The following is a 21,762-nucleotide window of genomic DNA, read 5'->3' as shown; positions in this document are numbered from 1 at the left end:
TGTAATCCCAGCTACTTGGGAAGCTGAGGCAAGAGAATCACTTGAACCTGGGAAGCAGAGGTTGCAGTGAGTCGAGATTGTGCCATTGCACTCCAGCCTTCCAGCCTGGGCAACAGAGTAAGGCTCTGTCTCAAAAACAAACAAACAAACAAACAAATAAACAAAAAAAAACTATTTTAAATGAGGATGATATCTAAAAAATAGGATATCTGTTCATTCTAAAAATACATTTCCTTAAGTTCATCAGAAAAAGAGTATTTCATAATATAAAAACTATATGCAAAACTTAAATCCATAGGAACATTTTTAGGTAATGATCTATAATACACATTACATTATCCACATTAAAAAATATTAAGAGGAGAATCTACTGAAGAACAAAGAAAGCATACTTGGCCAAATTTTCAATTGATTCTCTGTCATTAGCAAATACATTATAAGCTCCGTTGCTCTTCCATAAGAATCCCACTGAACCTTGACTGAACGCAACCACGGCAGGAACTTGGTTGTTTTCCTTCTTTGAGAATGTCGTATGGAACTGCAGACCATCTTCAGGATAAAGGAAAATGGCATAGGAGCTGGAATCAGAGGAGGCTAGAACAGCCTGGAACGTGTTTCTCTGTGAAGATGAGTTAAAATTCAGTTACTCGGAAAAATATCTATAGATCTTAAAATGTGTTATTCGCCAGACTATCCATAAAGCGTACAGTGCTGTAAAGCAATGGCAATATTCTCACCTTATTCTAAAAGAAGGACTTTTGTAGCAAGAACCAAGGATTCCGGGATAGTTCCACTGAAATATCCCTAAGGCTACGTCAACATGACATTTTCTGATTAATTCGTAAATATCTTCTGCATAACTGTGGCCCTAAGGTTAACCAAAAATTATACAGATGGTACCTCCAGATGGTGGCCTAAAATCTCACGCAATTTAGGAAATTCTTACTCACAGAATTTGTTTCCATGGCTGTTAACATATTCAACCACATTCATCATTTAACAAACATTTATTGAACCCAAGCACCATACAGTAGAAAAACAAAACAAAACATGAGATTTGGGAGAAAACAGACCTGGATCCAAATCTTTGCTCTACTCATTATGATGTGACCTTGGGCTTGATACTTGAGTTCCCTAAGCCTCGATGTTTGCATCTGTAAAATGGAGATAAAACCACCTCCTTCACAGAAATGAGGAAGACTACACAAGGTCACGTATGAAAGAGCAGGCACATGCCGGGCACGGTGGCTCATGCCTGTAATCCCAGCACTTTGGGAGGCCGAGGCAGGCAGATCATGAGGTCAGGAGTTCAAGACCAGCCTGGGTAACATGGTGAAACCCTATCTCTACTAAAGATACAAAAAATTAAACGGGCATGGTGGCGCGTGCCTGTAATCCCAGCTACTCGGGAGGCTGAGGCAGGAGAATCGCTTGAACCCGGGAGGTGGAGGTTGCGGTGAGCTGAGATTGTGCCATTGCTCTCCAGCCTGGGCAACAAGAGTGAAACTTCATCTCAAAAAAAAAAAAAAAGAAAGAAAAAGAAAAGAAAGAAAGAGCAGACACAGAGAAAGTATTTGAGTTCCCTAAGCCTCGAAGTTTGCATCTGTAAAATGGAGATAAAACCACCACCCTCCCAGAAATGAGGAAGACTACATGAGGTCACGTATGAAAGAGCAGGCACATGCGGGGCGCAGTGGCTCATGCCTGTAATCCCAGCACTTTGGGAAGGCTGACATGTGAACAAAACATTGCAAAACCTGAGGTTGGATTCTGTAATTGAAACATTTGCAAAGCGCTGCAGGAGCCGTAAGAGGAAGCATCCCATGCCAGGAGGGGTGGGAGTGCATCCCATGCCAGGAGACTGTGGTTGGTCAAGGCCTCACGGGAGGGCCCAGTCTGAATGAACAAGCAGGAGGAAGCTGCCACCTGTAGGGGGGTCAGGGAGAGGACGCCCCAAGCAGAGAGGACAGCCTGTGCAAGATACTGCAGATAAAAAAAAGAGCAAGGGCAAGGTCAGGGAATTACATGTAATTTGGTACAGCGGCTGCAAAGGGTATGCAGAGGTGGAACAGATTAGGCCCAAGAGGCAAGCAAGGGCTGCATACCAATGGGTTAGGCATTTATCACCCAAGTGAAAGGGAGGCAGCTGAGACATTTAACATTTAAGCTGTTTTCAAGTTTGGCACTCAGACAGATAACAGTTGGCAAGCAAAATGTGTCATGCAGGCCCCTAACAGACTTTCCCAAAGTGTGCTCTGTGGGATGTAATGCATCCTTTTTGGAGCTGGGGAAGGGAAGAGGTATGGTCACAGGTTTGGAGACCGCTCAGTTAGACAATATTCAGCAAGGCTGGAATGGTGGCTCACGGCCTTAGTCCCAGCTACCTGGGAGGCTGAGGCAGGAGAACTGCTTGAACCCAGGAGGTGGAGATTGCAGTGAGCCAAAATGGCACCACTGCACTCCAGCCTGGGCAACAGAGCAAGACTCTGTCTCAAAAAAAACAAAAACAAAAACAAAAAAAACAGTATTAGGCAAGTTACAAGTTTCCTGACTGCAGGACTTTTCAGGGTGAACAGGGTGAATCACCGAGAGGGAGATATAGTTTTAGCATTTACCAAACTAGAAGGCCTTTTCCTCAAGGACTATCTTGTAGGACTGGTGTTTTGCGGTACACACTTTAGGAACCACCAGCCCGAAATACCTCCCATTTATATGAAGTGCTTTGGGACCCTTCAAGTTTCTCTCTTCCTCATTTTCCTGTAAAGGTGAAGTTATGGTAGAGAGAGATTATTTTTCCAAGGGAAAATCGAGGCCTGTCCTAAAAAGTCACTTCAGGTCTAGCAACGAGTTCCTGACCTACTCAAAGACGCTGCTTCCTTCAAGGGCAAGTCCGTGCTCTACAGCCTGGTCCTTCCAGCCCTCCCTGATGACTGCGCCCACGGAGAGGCCAACCCTGGGTTATGACAATACTTGGGTTTTGAACCACTCGCATGGTCCAAATGATTCTTGTCTCCCCAACTAGAGTCTGGGCTTTACCTTTCTATCTTTGCATCCCTCAGGAGTACTTTGTTATTTTAACCTATCGTTTCATATTAATAATTTCTCTAATCAGAAACTATCCTTCCAGCTGGGCTCGGTGGCGCACACCTGTAATCCCAGCACTTCGGGAGGCTGAGGTGGGTGGATCATTTGAGGTCAGCAATTGGAGACCAGCCTGGCCAATGTGGTGAAACCCCGTCTCTACTAAAAATACAAAAATTAACCAGTGTGGTGGCCCATGCCTATAATCCCAGCTACTTGGGAGGCTGAGGCACAATAATTGCTTGAACCTGGGAGGTGGAGGCTGCAGAGAGCTGAGATTGTGCCACTGCACTCCAGCCTGGGCAACAGAGCAAGACTCCAGCTCAAAAAAAAAAAAAGGCCAGGCATGGTGGCTCACGCCTGTAATCCCAGCACTTTGGGAGGCTGAGAAGGGTGGATCACGAGGTCAGGAGATCGAGACCATCCTGGCTAACATGGTGAAACCCTGTCTCTACTAAAAATACAAAAAAAACTGGCTGGGCGTGGTGATGGGCGCCTGTAGTCCCACCTACTCGGGAGGCTGAGACAGGAGAATGGTGTGAACCCGGGAGGCGAAGCTTGCAGTGAGCCGAGATCGCGCCACTAAACTCCAGCCTGGGCGACAGAGCGAGATTCCATCTCAAAAAAAAAGAAAAAATAAATAAATAAATAAATAAATAATCCTTCCACTATCTGCCACCTGAGGTAAGAGCAGCCAGGAGATGCCATTTATCAACCCTATTTTTGCCTCGTAGCAGTCTTACCAGGAATTGGTTTACTTTATGTCTACTTATCATTGAAACATAGAGTTATACAACCTTGCAGATAAGCTTTTGGAGGTTTGGGACCTGCAATAACCAGCCTACTAGATTTCGCTTTGGATTTCCTGTCTTTATCAATGGTGTAAAACCTATGTCAAAGCAGCACAAAGTGTGAGACCAAAGCGTATGAAGCCAATGTGTCTGATTACCTCCACTTAGACCTGGAGGAGTGCTTACCTTGCCTTCCTGGTCCGGGTCCCTGCTGGGCCCTTGGTAGGGGGCCATGGATTCCCAAGTGACAACCACTGCGCTACTAGGTTGGAAAGAGATCTCCGGGAACCCTCTGTGGACACACTCTGCTGCTCGCTGAGTGATGGAGGGGGATAAGTCTTCTCGATAATAAACCTTCCCCAGGCCATCGGTCGTGTCCAAGTCCGCCAGGAAAGGGGCGACTGCACCAAATGTTGGTGGGAAGAGCCCGGGATGGGATTCTTTGGCCGGGGGTTCACTCGTAGCAATGATGCCATTTGTGGTGACCTGTACAAAACCAAGTGTGGTTAAAAGGAATATGCAGAAACGGGTCCTTTCTCAGTAAAACTGACCACCCACTCCCAGAATACTGTCACCAGTACCCATGCTATGTAAAATACAACAGAATCTGAGAAAGATACGAGCCTGAACTGCAGACCCCAGCATTCTTTTCTAGGCAAAATGGGCTGTGTGGAAAGCGAACAGGAGTCATTATTCAAATTCTATGAATTTACATGAAAAAGGGAGTAATCCCTCCCTACCAGGACTGCTAATTGGTGTGCGTACAAAAATGGCTAGGAGCCTGGGCATCAAAGTGAGATCCCATCTCTACACAAAAATACCAAAAATTAGCCAGGCTTGGTAGCTCAGACCTGTAGTCCCAGCTACTTGGGAGGCTGAGCTGGGAGGATGGCTTAAGCCCTGGGAGGTCAAAGCTGCAGTGAGCCATGATCATGCCACTGCACTCCAGCCTGGGTGACAGAGTGAACCCTTGTCTCAAAAAAAAAAAAAAAAAGAAAAGAAAAATGGTTAAGGTCCAGCCCCCTCCTTTTAAGAAACCCACAATCCAGAAGGATAAGGGAAAGGACTGACACAAAGAGATGATGACACAATATAGTGTCAAGAAGCAAATCTGTATGGGGCATTATGGCATCACTAATTATTTTGAATAGTTTAATGTGTCAGGATAATAGCTAATATTTACTGAATACTTACCATATTCCAGGCATTTTACTAACATCTAATGCTCAGAAGAACCTCTTAAGACTAAGTACTACTGACCGGGCGTGGTGGCTCACGCCTGTAATCCCAGCACTTTGGGAGGCTGAGGTGGGCAGATCACAAGGTCAGGAGTTTAAGACCAGCCTGGCCAACATGGTGAAACACCGTCTCTACTAAAAATTCAAAAATTAGCTGGGCGTGGTGGCGGGTACCTGTAATCCCAGCTGCTCGGGAGGCTGAGGCAGGGGAATCACTTGAACCCAGGAAGTGGACGTTGCAGTGAGCCGAGTTTGCGCCATTGCACTCCAGCCTGGGCAATAGAGCAAGACTCCGTCTCAGGTAAAAAAAAAAAAAAAAAAAAAAAGACTAAGTACTACTGATATCCATATTTTTCTGATGGGGAAAATTAGGCAAATTCATCAATGTGTCCAAAGTTACCAAGTAATAAGTGGCAACACTGGGATTTGAACCCATGGAGTCCGACTCCAAAATTGGTCCTTTTCCAAAATCAGTCCTTTTAATTACTTCATGAATTGCCTTCTTGAAATCAGTTATAACTGCCTATTAAAAGATATCACTGGCTAGGTGTGGTGGCTCACGCCTGTAATCCCAGCACTTTGGGAGGCTGAGGCGGGTGGATCACCTGAGGTCAGGAGTTCAAGACCAGCCTGACCAACATGGCAAAACCCTGTCTCTAATAAAAATACAGAATTAGCCAGGCTTTGTGGCGCACACCTGTAATCCCAGCTACTCGTGAGGCTGAGGCAGGAGAATCGCTTGAGCCTGGGAGGCAGGGATTGCAGTGAGCCAAGATTGTGCATTGCACTCCAGCCTGGGCAATAAGAGACAAATTCCATTTCAAAAAAAAAAAAAAAAGATATCACTGTTCTTACTCAGCTAAAACCCATGCTCCTTGGGAAAATGGGAAGATGGCCCCTGAGATACTGTGGCAAACAGCCCCTTGGTGTGGGGGCACTCAGGCTCACCAATGAGGTCTAACACCCCCTCACTTTCTTGTTAGTGCACAATCCACTGATGACATGGAAGACCAAGCCAGTGATAGTTTTCCTTAGATAATCTGTGAATTGAAAGAAAAAATCCCCTAGCTGGGTGCGGTGGCTCACACCTGTAATCCCAACACTTTGGGAAGCGGAGGTGGGTGGATCACTTGAGGCCAGGAGTTCGAGACCAGCCTGGCCCATATGGCAAAACCCCGTCTCTACTAAAAATACAAAAAAATAATTAGCTGGGCGTGGTGGCAAGCGCCTGCAGTCCCAGCTACTTGGGAGACTGAGGCAGGAGAATCGCTTGAGCCCAAGAGGCGGAGGCTGCAATGAGCCGAGATTGCACTGATGCATTCCAGCCTGGGCAACGGAGCAAGATTGTCTCAAAAAAAAAACAAAAAGAAAAGAAAAAGAAAAAGATTCCCTAATCAAAGGGGAGAGATTTTGAAAATGGCACTTTATTTTGCTCTTTAAGGGCTGCAGATTGGAAAAACACGAATCCAGAATAGCAACCCTCAGTTGTTAGAAGGCCAGTGGATTTTCCAGGCCACTTATTTCCCTCCCCATCCCCCCCTCCTCCTCCTCCCAGAGTCTTATCCCTCAGTCACTTCACACCTCATTACTAGAGGAGAGGGCAGGGACAGAAAAACAGAGAGGAACTAAAGACCAAACTCTAAACATGCCAAAAACTTGCTATTAATAAAAAGGCTCAATGTACAGAACTGATTGGCGCCCAGGTAAGGATTGGAACCAGAGCTCTGGGAGTGAAACACAGACTTAACAAAACCTTCTCTTTTAACCACATGTTATGGGCTATTAACTCTTTGGGTGACATATTTTACATCTTCACCTGGCACCAGCGAGGCTTTTCTAGAAGATACTGGCAGGCTGCAGAGAAGGCAGTCAGGCAAGGGGCTTCTTCCAGCCGGTCCCTCTGTCTCCCTTCCAGGGACCCAAACATCTCCCAGCACAAGCATCCCAGGGAGCTGCCGTGTGGGAGCGTGGGAAACGGCTCACTCTCTCAAGCCGCCAGAAGTTGGCAGTGAGCGGTTGGAAGTGTTCACAGGGAGGCCACATCCAGACAATTTAGTTTTAAAAAGCTGTTTTCCAGTGAAATTTAAATCAGTCCATTAATTTTGAAAACCCTCTCAGTGTCTTTTATTATTTGGAATCTAGGCATGGGAATATTTCTATTTTCACAAGGAATGTTTTAAGAGTCAGGTTTTAGGACAAATGTCATGCAGCACTGCAAATGCTTTGGACAACGGTCATATAACCCTCATTAGTATTTGCATTGGAAAATTATTTTTCAGCTAATTTTACTGAACATTCTACTCGATCGTCTGTGATAATGAAGAAAGATGACTTCAAAGATAAATGTAATGTGAAGAACAGCCAGAAGTTTCACTGGATTCTTAGCTTTAAACTTCTCCCTTGTAAACTTCATTTTCCTGGAAGTAACAGTTAATAGCAAAGTTGATGAACAATATTCCCGTCCACTTGGGTGCAAGTCTCATTTTGCAAAGTCTGTCAAATGCACGATACTCCTATCAGCCTTGTTCCTTTTCTCCACCTTTTGAAAGTACCATTGGGCAATTCAACAGCAGAAGGGCAGGGAGCAAAAAGGGAAAGGACACAGGCACTCAGGCAGGAGGAGGCACAGACTCAGGCACAATCCCCAAGGGCACTGGGCTGGGGAGTCCTCGGGCCCATGAGACCACTGATGCCCAGGCCATCACCAATATTTGCTCAGTTGGTGAAGCCAGGAAACCTGGAAGTGGGTCCTGGTTCCTTCGTCTTTCTTACCACCCATGCTGCATGTCCTGTCTCCAACTACAGCAGGTCCTCAAATAACTTCATTGCATTCAATGTTGTTTTGTTACAACGTTGATGAGAAAAAAAATCTATTCCCGGCTGGAGCCGCTGTCTGTGTGGAGTGTCCGTGTTCTCCCCATGTCTGCATGGCTTTTCTCTGCGTACTCTGGTTTCCTTCCACATCCCAAAGCTATGCCAAAGTCGGGTGAACTGGCACGTCTAAACTGTCCGACTGTGAGTGAGTGTGGGTGTATGGGAACCCCCTTGCGATAGGACAGCATCCTGTCCAGGGTGGCTCCTGCCTGGCACACTGAGCTGCCGGGATGGGCTCCGGCCACCCTCCACTCTGAACTAGAATAAGCAGCTGGAAAATGAATGAATGAATGAATGAATACAAATTATCACAGAATGAAAATGCATTAAGTACGAGTAATCACCCAAATGCACACCAATAAATTATGCTGTACAAAAGCACTCAGCAAGCTGTCGGATTTGTGATTGTTTGTTTTTGAGCTTTGTGGGTCAGAAGTGTTGACAATGTTGCTTTGCAAACATTTCTTCCTTGATTGAACCCACCACCGTCATGACCTCCATTATTCACTGATTCATCAAAAATTGGGTAAATAATATCTTGGTTGTTTTTATTCATCTTAAATGTATGTATAGCTCACATTTATTTATTTCAATGTTTAATACTAGAAGTGTTTTGGGCTTCATGGGAAGTTTGGTGATGTGTTTCTGACCAGAAATAAGCCATAGGAACTTAAATGTTTCTGTCAATTACCCGACAGTCAAATCGGTTTAGTTATGCATTTTTAGCTTAAAGCCACAGTATCCAAGAACCTATCCACAATGTTAAGTGAGAAGTTACTGTATATGGCACTTTCTCCATCTCAGCTACCACCAGCACGCCCCCGTCCAACCCGACCACACCCTTAGTCACATGACTGGCCCTTCTTACCCTTATTCCTCAGCTGAAACAGTGCCTTCTCAGAGAGCTTCCTGGCATCCCCTCCAGTGGAAGCTCCCTCCACTCACTCCTTTCTCCCTTCCCTCACACCCCCAGCCCCTGATATGTCTTCTTCCTGCCTATTTGTAGGTTCTGGCTTCTCTCCCCACTATGTGGTCATTTCTTCAGGGTCAGGGACTCCATTTGTCTTGGTCACCACGGTAGTTCCAGAGCTTACACATGGTCTGATACATACAAGTCTCCCCACTTCTTGACTTCCTCCAATATACGGGACAGGCAGGTTCAAAGCAGGATAAGACCTGTGCGCCCAGGTTATTTTAGAAATAAGGCCTGAGGGCGAGCTCAGTTGTAAGTGATACGAAGGGTCAGAGAACTGTGCATTACTGCCATTCTTGCCACTGGAGTAAAATGCCAATTACTAAAATAAAAAGTGCATAACTTGAATTCAGTCATGTCTCCAGATCTAACTGCCAGTTTATAGGAAATACAGGGACAGAAGAACATGCTAATGGACACAATGGGATGCAATCAGCAAAATCCAGAATATAAAACACTAAAATGGAGAAATACCTAGTTTCTTGAACAAATAAATTTTAAAGAAAAAAAAAGAGCTGGGGGTTGGGGGAAGATCTGTAGATTTTAAAAGTTCTAAGAGGCAGTTAGACAAGGTGCCTTGCTCCTATAATCCCAGTACTTTGGGAGGCGAAGGCGGGCAGATCACTGTGGTCAGGAGCTCAAGAGCAGCCTGGCCAACATGGTGAAACCCTGTCTCTACTAAAAATACAAAAATTAGCTTGGTGTGTTAGCAGGTGCTTGTAATCCCAGCTACTTGGGAGGCTGAGGCAGGAGAATTGCTTGAACCCGGGAGGTGGAGGTTGCAGTGAGCCGAGACCACGTCATTGCACTCCAGCCTGGGCTACAAGAGCAAAACTCCATCTCAAAACAAAAGTCCTAAGAGACACGTCTACCAAATGCAATGTGTGGGCTTTGTCTGGGCCCTGATTTAAACCAAACAACTGAAAAGCAAAATAAAACATTTCATGAAACCATTTGCATATTGGACAGTATTAAGGAATTATCATTTCTTAAAAGTATGATCATGATTTTACTATTTTGTTTTTTTAAAGAATCTTTTTTTTTTTTTTTTGAGACAGAGTCTCACCCAGGCTGGAGTGCGGTGGTGCAGTCTCAGCTCACTGCAACCTCTACCTCCTTGGTTCAAGCGATTCTCCTGCCTCAGCCTCCCGAGTAGCTGGGACTACAGGTGTGTGCCACCACACCTGGCTAATTTGTGTATTTTTAGTGGAGACAGGGTTTCACCATGTTGGCCGGGCTGGTCTGGAACTCCTGAGTTCAAGCGATCCGCCTGCCTCGGCCTCCCAAAGTGCTAGGATTATAGGTATGAGCCACCGTGCTCAGCCTAAAGAGTCTTTTCTTTTGAGGTACACTCTGAAACATTTACAAAAAGATGAAATATTTGTGATTTGCTTAAAAATAATTCAGTTTGGGGATGGGGAGGGAACATTAGGAATAAGTGAGGACATCAATGAAAGAAGATTAGTCTCAAATTGGTACTTGTTGGAGCTGGTAATGGATACATGGGAGTTCATTATATTTTTGAGTATATTTGAAATTTTTCATAATAAAAGTTTTATTTTGTAAAAACATATAACGGGTCTGGTGCGGTGGCTAACCACACCTGTAATTCTAGCTACTGGGGAGGCTGAGGCATGAGAATCACCTGAATCCGGGGGGTGGAGGTTGCAGTGAGTCAAGATCATGCCACTGCACTCCAGCCTGGGTAACAGAGTGAGACTCCATCTCAAAAAATAAAAAGAATAAAAAATAAAAAACATATAACAAACTTGATTGATCTGAAGTTCAGCAAAGAAAGGCAAATGGCTCTAATAGATAAGCCAAGACTAACGTTCTCTGTCAGTAGGGCCTACAGCTCATTGTCCTTGTTTTTGTCTGGTTTTGTTTTTCCAGGTTTATTGAGGTATAACTGACAAACAGAAGTGTATAAGTTTAGGGTGTACAACGTGATTTGATACAGGTATATGTTGTGAAATGAATACCACAATCAAGTTGGTTAACAAAGCTATCACAGATAGCCGTGATAGATCAATGGGACAGAACTAAGAGCCCAGAGGTGAACCCACACATTTACGGTCAACTAGCGTTTGACAAGGCCACCAAGAACACACAGTGAGACAAGGTAGTCTCTCCAATAAACAGTGCTGGGAAAATTGGATATCCTCCTGCAAAAGAATGAAAATGGACGCCCATTTTATAGCACTCACAGAAATTAACTCACAATGGATTGAAGAATTAAACGTAAGACCTGAAACTATAAAACTCCTAGAAGAAAACATTAAGGATAAAGCTCCTTGATATTGATCTTGACAATAATATTTTGGACATGACAACAAAAGCACAAGCAACAAAAGCAAAAATGAAGAAGCGGGACTCCTTCACTGTCCTTTTTGTGTTGGCGAAGATCCACTTTATTATTTTATTTGTATTGATGCATCATATTTGTACATATTTATGGGGTACATGTGGAGTATATATTTTGATACCTGCATACAATGTGTAATGATTAAATCAGGATAATTAGGAAATCCACCATCTCAAACATTTATCATTTCTTTGCATTGGGAACATTTCAAATCTTCCTTTCTAACTATTTTGAAATATACAATATTGGTTAACTATAGTCACTCTACTCTGCTGTCAAACACTAGAACTTATTCCTTCTATCGAACTGTATGTTTGTACCCATTAACCAACCTCTTTTCATCCCATACCCTACCCTTCCCAGCCTCTGGTAACCATCATTCCACTCTCTATGTCCATCCCTCATGGTCTTTGAATTTCTTCCTTCTCCAGACTTTCCTACCACTGCCACTGCCCTCCTAGGGACACAGGAGTGTTCGTTGCACTGGGCACGTTAGACCACATTAATGAGTAGAAGGTGGTGCTGGTAAAAAAAGATTTTGTAATTAAAACTAATCAAAAGTTACAGAGCCTGAGGCACCCCATACAGTGCCCTGAGTCCAGAAAAAAAAAAAAGCATGAAGCGTAAGTATTGCACAGTAGTTACCAGTATCACTTTCTGTTCACTACATTTGTACTAGTTTAAAAAGTACACGGGGCCAGGCACGGTGGCTTATGCCTATAATACCAGCACTTTGGGAGGCCAAGGCAGGTGGATCACCTGAGGTCAGGAGTTTGAGACCAGCCTGACCAACATGGTGAAATCCCATCTCTACTAAAAATACAAAAATTAGCCAGGCATGGTGGTGGGTGCCTGTAATCCCAGCTACTCAGGAGGCTGAGGCAGGAGAATCGTTTAAACCCGGGAGGCAGAGGTTGCAGCGAGCCGAGATTGCACCACTGCACTCCAGCCTGGGCGACAGAGAGAGATTCCATCTCAAAAAAGTACATGGATGATGGGACCACACTTTAGTTTTTATGAATGTTGGTGAGTAAAAGGCTAGAGGAGAAATGTGCCAGAAAAAAATTTTAGATTTGCTTTTAATTCTCCAAACTCTCCATGGTGTCTCTCCTAGTTAACACTACATGCTTTTGGATCTATATGATTCCCTCCTTCTTGAAACTTCCTCAGCTGGGCGTGGTGGCTCACGCATGTAATCCCAGCACTTTGGGAAGCTGAGGTGGGCGGATCACCTGAGGTCGGGAGTTTGAGCCCAGCCTGGCCAACATGGTGAAACTCTGTCTCTACTAAAATTACAAAAATTAGCCGGGGGTGGTCATGCACACCTGTAATCCCAGCTACTCAGGAGGCTGAGGGTGCAGTGAGCCAAAATCTCGCCACTGCACTCCAGTCTAGGCAACAGAGTAAGACTGAAGGAAAGAAGGAAAGAAAGAAAGAAGGAAAGAAAGCGAGAGAGGAAAAGAAAAAAGAAAAAGAAAAGGAAAACCTCGAAAAACCTTCTTGATAATCCTCAGCTCATGTGCTTGGCAAAGTCTCATTTTCCCTTGTGAAGGCTTTCTGACCTCCCAACCAGGGTTTATCACATGTTTCTTTCTGTCTGCCCCTCTCTTTAAGTTTGCAATTGGCATCTTAGATCCCTCACTTAGGGATCCTGACTCCCAATGGCAGCAGCACGTTCCTTGCTGCATTAATCATATCGCAAAACCCTCATGGGGTGAATGCATTTCTGAGAAAGCCCATCTGAATCACTGAGAGTGCTGCTGATGATAATACTGTAATATTATCATCTTAGGGTAACTTAAGGTAACCAAATATTGCCTAGGTGAGGTTCTTTGTGAATTTGCATTAAGGAGTAAAAACTTCTTTACTGAAAAACAGCTATTTCCAGCATGTTGAGCAATGTAAATATTTCCCTGAAATACTGCTTACAACATCAGTTCACACTGAGAAAAAGTTCCTTTAGCAAAGTTAAACTTCAGCTCACTATGTGGCTAGTAAAACTAAATGCCCCTTTACAGAACCATGTCTTCCCACTCACCCCAAGAAACACAACAAACAATACGGCTTTTCATCCAGCTGCCCTAGGGCAGAGCATGTCAATTAGATCACAAAAAAACCCAGGGTGAAAATGCCAAGTACCACATGGGTAACAGCTGGAACCACTTATGTACAATTGTTTCAACCAACTGACAAGAAGGGGATGGACAGAGCACCTAACTTATAATGGGAGGGTGTTTCCCATCTTAGAAAGCACTTCCTGTCTCATTTCATCTTTAACGTGAACTTTCAGACAGCACGAATCACTGGAGAAAGTCTATATGCAGATGCTCAATAAATTTAAAATTTCTGTTAGATTTCTTATGTCCAAATACACCCTGAAAAAGTGAAACAACAGCCATTGGTGGAGGGGCTTAGATGAGCCTAGTAACAGTCCCCAGGACAGAAAGCGGCCTGCAATAGTCTTGGGGGAGCCTTCTCCAAAACGTGTGTTTAGAGAATACTTGAGGTAGAAACAAGAAACAAACAGGGTCCTTTTACAAATACAAATCGCTGTACTGAGAAGACAGTGAAACTTGCAAAAGCAAACTCCATGGGTGAGAGGCAGCAGGAACTTAAAATAATTTAACATAAAGAGTGGAAACGCAGCAAACATGGGCTGTCACCTAATGTTGAGGTCCTTTACTAAGGCTCTTTTTATCTTTTAAAATTTCATATGACAGGCATTTAGTACAACCATCCCTCTTTTCGCATACTTGAAACAGACAAGGAAATGACAAGGGATTTTAATTTAGCTTTAATGTCACACAACCAGCAAGTGATAGAACCAAGATCGGAACCCACATCTGTTGGAGTCCATAACCCGTGCTCTTTCTGTTACACTGGCTGCCTAGCTTAGAGACACTGAGGGCAAAAGTCAGGCAAGTTGCAATGTTTTTTGGGATGGCTTCAAAGTTAGTGACTGAGCAGCTACAAAAAGCTGGAAAACAAAATGAGTCCAAAAAAAAGTAAAACACAAAAAGGAAGTCCAGAAAATAGGCAAGTCCAGGACACAATCAAGGTGGAGACTGATTAAGTTCATCCTAGAGCCCACAGGTGGATCTGGAGCCTAATCCGTTTGCAAGGCGCTTTACAGTTTACAAAGTGTTTTTACTTTAGTTATCTCATTAAACCTAGTAAAGATTAATATCATTTTCATTCTTCGTTTGAGGAAAAAATGAGTTTCAGTTTATATAACTTGCCTAAGATCAAACACTAGAAGTGCCAGAACAAAACTCCAAGTCCAAATTGCAAGTGATCCCCATTAACCCCACAGAAGAAATGACTCTGGCATGAAATAGAAATAGAAACAAAAGGATTAGTAAATAAAGCTTAGGAACAATCTAAGGATTACTGGAAAGGGGTCCCGATCCAGACCCTCAGAAAGGGTTCTTGGATCTTGCACAAGAAAGAATTCAGGGCAAGTCCCTAAAGTGAAAGCAAGTTTATTAAGAAAGTAAAGGAATAGAAGAACAGTGGCCGGGCGCGGTGGCTCACGCCTGTAATCCCGGCACTTTGGAAGGCCGAGACAGGTGGATCACGAGGTCAAGAGATCGAGACCATCCTGGCCAACATGGTGAAACCCCGTCTCTACTAAAAATACACAAATTAGCTGGACTTGGTGGCGTGCGCCTGTAGTCCCAGCTACTTGGGAGGCTGAGGTGGGAGAATTGCTTGAACCTGGGAGGCGGAGGTTGCAGTGAGCCGACATCGCACCACTGCACTCCAGCCTGGTGACAGAGTGAGACTCAGTCTCAAAAAAAAAAAAGAATCGTTACTCCATAGACAGAGCAGCCCCAAGGGCTGCTAGTAGCCCATTTTCATGGCTATTTCTTGATGATATGCTAAACAAGGGGTGGATTATTCATGCCTCCCCTTTTTAGACCATATAGGGTAACTTTCTGATGTTGCCATGGCATTTACAAACTGTCATGGCGCTGGTGGGAATGTAGTAGTGAGGATGACCAGAGGTCACTCTCATCGCTGTCTTGATTTTGATGGGTTTTGGCGGGCTTCTTTACTGCAACCTGTTTTATCAGGAAGGTCTTCATGACCTGTATCTTGTGCTGACCTCCTATCTCATCCTTTGATTTAGAATGCCTTAACCATCAGGGAATGCAGTCCAGTAGGTCTCAGCCTCATTTTACCCAGCGCCTGTTCAAGATGGAGTTGCTCAGTTCACATGCCTCTCACACAAGGGTAATAGAGATGAGTCAACATTTTCAACTTAATCCAGTTAATGTTCAAGTGACTTTGGATCAGTTACCCCTCTCTTCTGCAGAAAATTTCTACCTGAGATTACTTTCCAACATTTAAAAATCATTGGGGCTTTTCCAATGGTAGTGGGTTATCTGAACTTATTAGCATTAGTATCACTAAAGTTGATATACAACCCCGCAGGCTAAATTTGACCGGCAAAAAAAAAAAATTGTTGGGTTCTTTAAATTTTAACTATGGGTGTGTCTATCAAAGAAGTAGCCCTCGAGGATGCAACACCAAGGGCCTTGGGGTGTGAGACCCCCAATCTCTGGGGAGACACATGTTTCTCCTTAACAACCTGAATATAGATATCAGAAGTTTACCTGTGGCAACTGGAGCCTAGTACTGTATTACACAAATTCCTTAACTTAAACATAAAAAATTACAGGAAAAGAGTTAAGCATTTATCTGCCTTTCCAGAAGGAACAGTATATCAGTGTTACCCAAAAGTCATGGCTGATGAGGAAAACCTCTTTACAGAATATGCCAGCTAATAAATGCAGAAAGAATGACAGAAATAAGCAACCAGCAAAACAAAATAAAACAGCATCCGGCAATCTTTAATTTAATTACTGTTTCAGGCAAAGATTATTAATAGATGCTAAAACTGTTAGGTGAAAGGTTGGTAGGCAAGGAAATAGATGATAAGGCCAAAGTGAGTGTCACGCCATAGCTCAGTTGCTGCTCACCTGGGGAAAAATATAACTTCACAGGCATGATCTGGCTGTAATCTCCTTAACACCAGGTATTAATCTTAGCGTGGCAAGCCAAGCAATAATCAGACATCACTTGCCTGCTAATGTTATCCAATGTGAAAAATACAGCTTCATTTATGAAGGATTCTTCTCTTTTTTTTTTTGAGACAAAGTCTCAGTCTCACTCTGTTTCCCAGGCTGAGTGCAATGGCGCGATCTCGGCTTACTGCAACCTCCACCTCCCAGGCTCAAGAGATTCTCCTGCCTCAGTCTCCTGAGTAGCTGAGATTACAGGTGCACGCCACCACACCTGGCTGGTTTTTGTATTTTTAGTAGAGATGAGGTTCCACCATGTTGGCCAGGCTGGTCTCATTTATGAAGTATTCTTGTTGAGAGATGATGCCCTTCTCAACAATAAAAAAAAAAAAAACAAAAACGATTTTTTTTTTTAATGACCAAAGGATTTGAACAGGCATTTCTCCAAAGAAGAAACACAAATGGCCAATGAGCACATGAAGATTCTCAACGTCATTAGCCATCAGAGAGATGCAAATCAGATTCACAACACAGCACTTCACACCCACTGGGATGGCCATAAATCAAAAAGTCAGAAATAAGAAATGTTGGTGAGGATGTCGAGAAATCGGAACCCTCATATATCGTTGGTGGGAATGTCAGATGGTGCTGTCACTTTGGAAAACACTTTGACAATTCCTCAAAATATTAAACACAGAGTTACCATATGACCCAGGAATTCCAGTACTAGGTATATACCCCAAAGAAATGAAACTTATGTCTACACATTTGCATGTATACCTCTTCTAGAAATGCAGTTTGTCTCAAAGACACCTTTTTATGGCCGATTTGTCTTAATCAGGCTGAAACAAAGTCCTCACTTGCATTTGGTCAGCAAGCCTCTGAAGTCTCTTTTGATCCACATCAGGTCTCCCTCCTTTTTCCCCACCATGCCATTTATTTGTTGAAGAAAATGATAATCTTTTAAAGTTAAATCGTGTCAGCCGTCTACTTAGAAATCTCTAATGGCTGGGCACGGTGGCTCACGCCTGTAATCCCAACACTTTGGGAGGCTGAGGCGGGTGGATCACCTGAGGTCAGGAATTAGAGACCAGCCTGACCAACATGGAGAAACCCCGCCTCTACTAAAAATACAAAATTAGCCAGGCATGGTGGTGCGCGCCTGTAATCCCAGCTACTTGGGAGGCTGAGGCAGGAGAATCTCTTGAACCTGGGAGGCGGAGGTTGTGGTGAGCTAAGATTGAGCCACTGCACTCCAGCCTGGGCAACAGAGCAAGACTCTGTCTCAAAAAAAAAAAAAAAGAAAAGAATAACCAAAAACTGATATTTAGCATTTCCTTTAATTATGAATGCAGGCAACAAAGCAGTCACTAATAGAAGTCACAGATCTTTTCATATCATATCATAGTTGCTGCATGTGTCTCAGAATATTGCTCACGATCTTCAAAGTTCAATCATTACCTGCCCTTGGATCCACTGCTACACCTTATTATTTAATGTTGTTAAAAGTAAGCATATAGGCCAGGCGTGGTGGCTCACGCCTGTAATCCCAGCACTTTGGGAGGCGGAGGTGGGTGGATCACGAGGTCAGGAGTTCCAGACCAGCCTGGTCAACATGGTGAAATCCCGTTTATACTAAAAATGCAAAAATTAGCCAGGCATGGTGGTGCGTGCCTATAGTCCCACCTACTCAGGAGGCTGAGGCAGGAGAATTGCTTGAACCTGGGAGGTGGAGGTTACAGTGAGCCAAGATCTTGCCACTGCACTCCAGCTTGGGCAACAGAGTGAGACTTCATCTCAAAAAAAAAAAAAAAAAAAAAGTAAGCATATATTGGGCCAGGCATGGTGGCTCATGCCTGTAATCCCAGCACTTTGGGAGGCTGAGGCAGGCAGATCATCTGAGGTCAGGAGTTCAAGACTAGCCTGGCCAACATGGTGAAACCATGTCTCTACTTAAAATACAAAAATTAGCCAAGTATGGTGGCAGTTATCTGTAATCCCAGCTACTCAGGAGGCTGAGGCAGGAGAATCACTTGAACCCAGGAGGTGGAGGTTGCAGTGAGCTGAGATTTTGCCACTAAACTCCAGCCTGGGGGATAGAGAGAGACTCTGTCTCAAAAAAAAAAAAAAAAAAAAAAAAGTAAGCATATAAGCATATATAGTACATAAGAGCATAAGATGTGTGTTTTTTAAATATTTTGATCTGTATTTCAACATAATTGCCTTCCTTGGTCATCTTGTGGATTTTATTTTATGCATTTAAAACTTTATACTGCCCAGCGTGGTGGCACTCGCCTGTGGTCCCAGCTACTCAGGAGGCTGAGGCCAGAGGACAGCTTGAGCCAGGGAGTTGGAGGCTGCAGTGACCCAAGATCGCGCCACTGCACCCAGCTTGGGCAACAGAGCAAGACCTCGTCTCTTTAAAAACTAAAATAAAAGCGTTATACTGAAAAGGGATCTACAGGCTTCACCAGTGTCCAAAGGGGCCAGGGCAGTCAACCAACAAGGGGGAGGGCTCTTTGTGGATCCAGACTTGAAGGGCTCATTCGTTTTAGGCAAAGCCTACAAGTTCCACGTGAGTGTTGTCTAAGGCGCAGTGTGCCCAGGCCAGACCGGGAGCACAGCCATTTCACGGGCAGGACAGGCTGCAGCCGCTGCATTTGCAGTTCCAACCCCCTTCCCCCCACCAACCCCCCACACTTCTGGAATGCACACAAGCCTTATATGAAATCCACATGGTGCCTGGGCCGAGGAAGGCAGCGGCACGAAAGGACTTCAACAAGTTGACAGCGCCCCCAGGCCCGGCCAGTCCCGGGGAGGCTCCAGGGAGCTGTAGGTCATCTGGTCCCGCTCCTCGTTTGGGGCCTCCGTGGTGACAATGCCTGGCCACAGGAAATGGGATCACTGGGAGCCCTGTGTTTCCCGCTCTGGACTCTGGACTCTGAAACGAGCCCAACTGGAAAGCAGCATCACTGCCAAGACACATCCGGAGTCCACACACAAATACAGGAGGCTGCCGGCGAAACTCTCCCGCAGCCACAAGAGTCCCGGGGCCCGCGCGCAGGCTACGACCCAGCTCCGGCTCTTGCCCTGCGGAGGTTCCGCGCGAGAACCTGGCTCCACCCGGGACCGGTCAGGTCCTAGCCCCGAAGGGACTGGACAGCCGAGGGACGCGGACTGACCTCCCTGCGGCGATGCAGCCCACAGCCGCCGGGGAGGAAGCTCCGCGGGGTCCATGGGTGCCGGGGTCACGGCCTGGGGCGCGCGGAGCCACCCAGATCCCGCGAGCCGCTCTTCGGTTAGCAGGGACCAGGTCGGGGAGACCTTCGCGGACCCTGCAGAGGCGGGAGACCCTGCGCCGTGCCAGGTTCCCCGGCGGCCAGCGGGTCCCGGTCCCCGCCTGCGACGCCCACGTCCGTCCGGCTCCACCGGCGCCCCCGGCCCGCCGCGCCCTGCAGCCCCTCGCCCGCCCTCCCGGGGCTCACTCACGTAGACTGAGTCGATGTCGGATCTGTCGTAGAAGCGGAGCGCCCCACTCAGCTCCAGGGCAGGGGAGACTAGGTCGTCCCCGTCCTCCAGCTCCAGGTCCCCCTGTTCGGGGCCGAAGGGGAAGAGCTCCTGGCGGCTCAGGCAGCCCACAGGCCCCGCCAGCAGCAGCGGCAGCAGCAGCGCCCGCGTCCACGCAGCCCGGATCCGGCTGCTCGAGGCCAACATGTTCCCGAACTGCGGTCCCGCAAACCCGGTCCCGCGGCCAGGGCAGAGGAAGGCGGGGATGTAACCGGACGCCCCTGGCAGCCCCCTCGCCTCCCGCCTCCCGGCGTTCCCACCCCGGGAAATAGGGGAGGGGAGCGGAGGGGAGAGGGGAGGGCCCCGCCCCGTCCAGCGGGCGCGCCGCGGGGCAGCCCAATGGCCGCGAGGGGGAGGGCGAGGGGCGAAGCCGAACCTCCCGCCGTGGGCCCCGGTGCCTGCGATTCTCGAAACCAGCCCGACTCCCAGCGAACGGCGCCTCCGGGAGGGGGAGCAGAGCGCGGGACCCGCACCGTGGTCCTCTGATTAGGGTTGGGTCGTGGAGAGCCGGCGACGGGGAAACGCTCCGGATTCAGGAACGGCGCCCACCCCATTGCCGCTCGGCCGCGTCCGGGGTCCAGTTCGCTTGACCCTGGTAGGAAGACCGGGTGGGAGCTGGGAATGAGCCAAGGGACCGAGCCACCAGCACGTTCATGGGCTCATCCACCCATTCACTGCGCGTTTTTGAGTGCCTGATCCTGTGCTCCGTACCGTGGAGGTTCGCCAGGAAACGGGGTCTCACCCTCCGAGGCAAAGTCACCAGTGTACAACACAAGCCAGTGTCAGATGGGGGCCCCAAGTCATCAAGGACATTAGGGCTGGAAAAACTGGCGGGGAAAGCTGCAGGTGGGACGGCGGGAATCAACCCGGGTCCTCTGGAAGGAATGGGATGTCATCAGGCGGCAGAGAAGGGAGGTGGAGGACCGAGCTGGGTTTATTCAGGGCACCATCCCCCAGCAGAGGATTTGGGGAGGGACCGGTTGAAGCACAGCCTTGAATCACAAATTTAGGAATTTGAATTCGCTCTATCACTCGGAGAAGAAACTATTGAAAGTTCTTGACAAAGGGAGATAAGCGATTTAAGTGGTATCCTGAATAATCGGTTGATCATTAATTTGGCACTAGGGTGAAAGTAGAGACAGGTAAGTTATTAGAGGACCAAGTCTAAAACATAGAAATGAAAGAAGGAGCAAAACCCGATTATAAGATTGGCATTGAAGAGGAGAAGATACGAAGTTAAAATTGAGTTCAAGAGTTTGCACTCGGAGGACTGGAAAACCAGTACTGCCTTTTGACGTCAGGGAAGAGGGTCTGGGACAGCTGGAGTTGGATATGTTTGATGTCCAACCTATTAACTTGGAGGGGTCAACAGGAGTCCCTGCTTCCTGTCAGCAGCTAAAAGTAACGACCTTGAACCTAGTTTATAATAATTTTTCAGAAAACAGCAAATTCTGTATAAAATTTAGGGGGCGTGAGTTCTGAACCAGCAAAGATAGGAAGAAAAAGCAAAGGAAACATGCTTTCTAAGCAAAACGCTTTTGATCTACTCATGAGACCTTGTCTTTTTCTTTTGAATTCATTAGCCATCAGAGATAACATTTATTACCCATCAGAGACAACATGTGTTCTACAAGTATTCATTCATTTTGCACTCACAGTAACCCTAGGAAACAGACCTTCCCTGTTTTACAGAGAAGGGGCATAGAGGCCCAGAGAGGTTAAGTCATGTTGCTAAGGTCACACAGCTGGGAGCCGGTAAGTGACCCTAGGTGTTCCAGCTGCAAGGACCCCACTTATAACCACTGCATTAAGTGCCCTCTGTTTACTACGTTTTACTGCAGCCTGC

General features: G+C 46.1%; 1 protein-coding gene across 1 annotated transcript in view; it reads right to left on the bottom strand.

Annotated features, from left to right (window-relative positions):
- Window positions 1–20,354, bottom strand: part of NID1 (nidogen 1) — an 89,972-nt gene extending 69,618 nt beyond the window's left edge. Inside the window, exons 1-3 of the mRNA XM_054501877.2 lie at window positions 19,839–20,354; window positions 4,059–4,358; window positions 393–619 (exon numbers count right to left, since the gene is read on the bottom strand). Coding sequence (XP_054357852.1) covers window positions 393–619; window positions 4,059–4,358; window positions 19,839–20,063 — 752 coding nt within the window. The 5' untranslated portion in view covers window positions 20,064–20,354. The remainder of the gene's footprint in view (window positions 1–392; window positions 620–4,058; window positions 4,359–19,838) is intronic.
- Between the last annotated feature and the right edge of the window lie 1,408 nt (window positions 20,355–21,762).

The sequence above is a fragment of the Pongo pygmaeus genome, chromosome 1 (assembly GCF_028885625.2).
Source record: "Pongo pygmaeus isolate AG05252 chromosome 1, NHGRI_mPonPyg2-v2.0_pri, whole genome shotgun sequence".
Lineage (NCBI taxonomy): Eukaryota > Metazoa > Chordata > Mammalia > Primates > Hominidae > Pongo > Pongo pygmaeus.
Note: the sequence above shows the minus strand (reverse complement) of the source record. Positions and strands in the feature narration are given on the sequence as shown.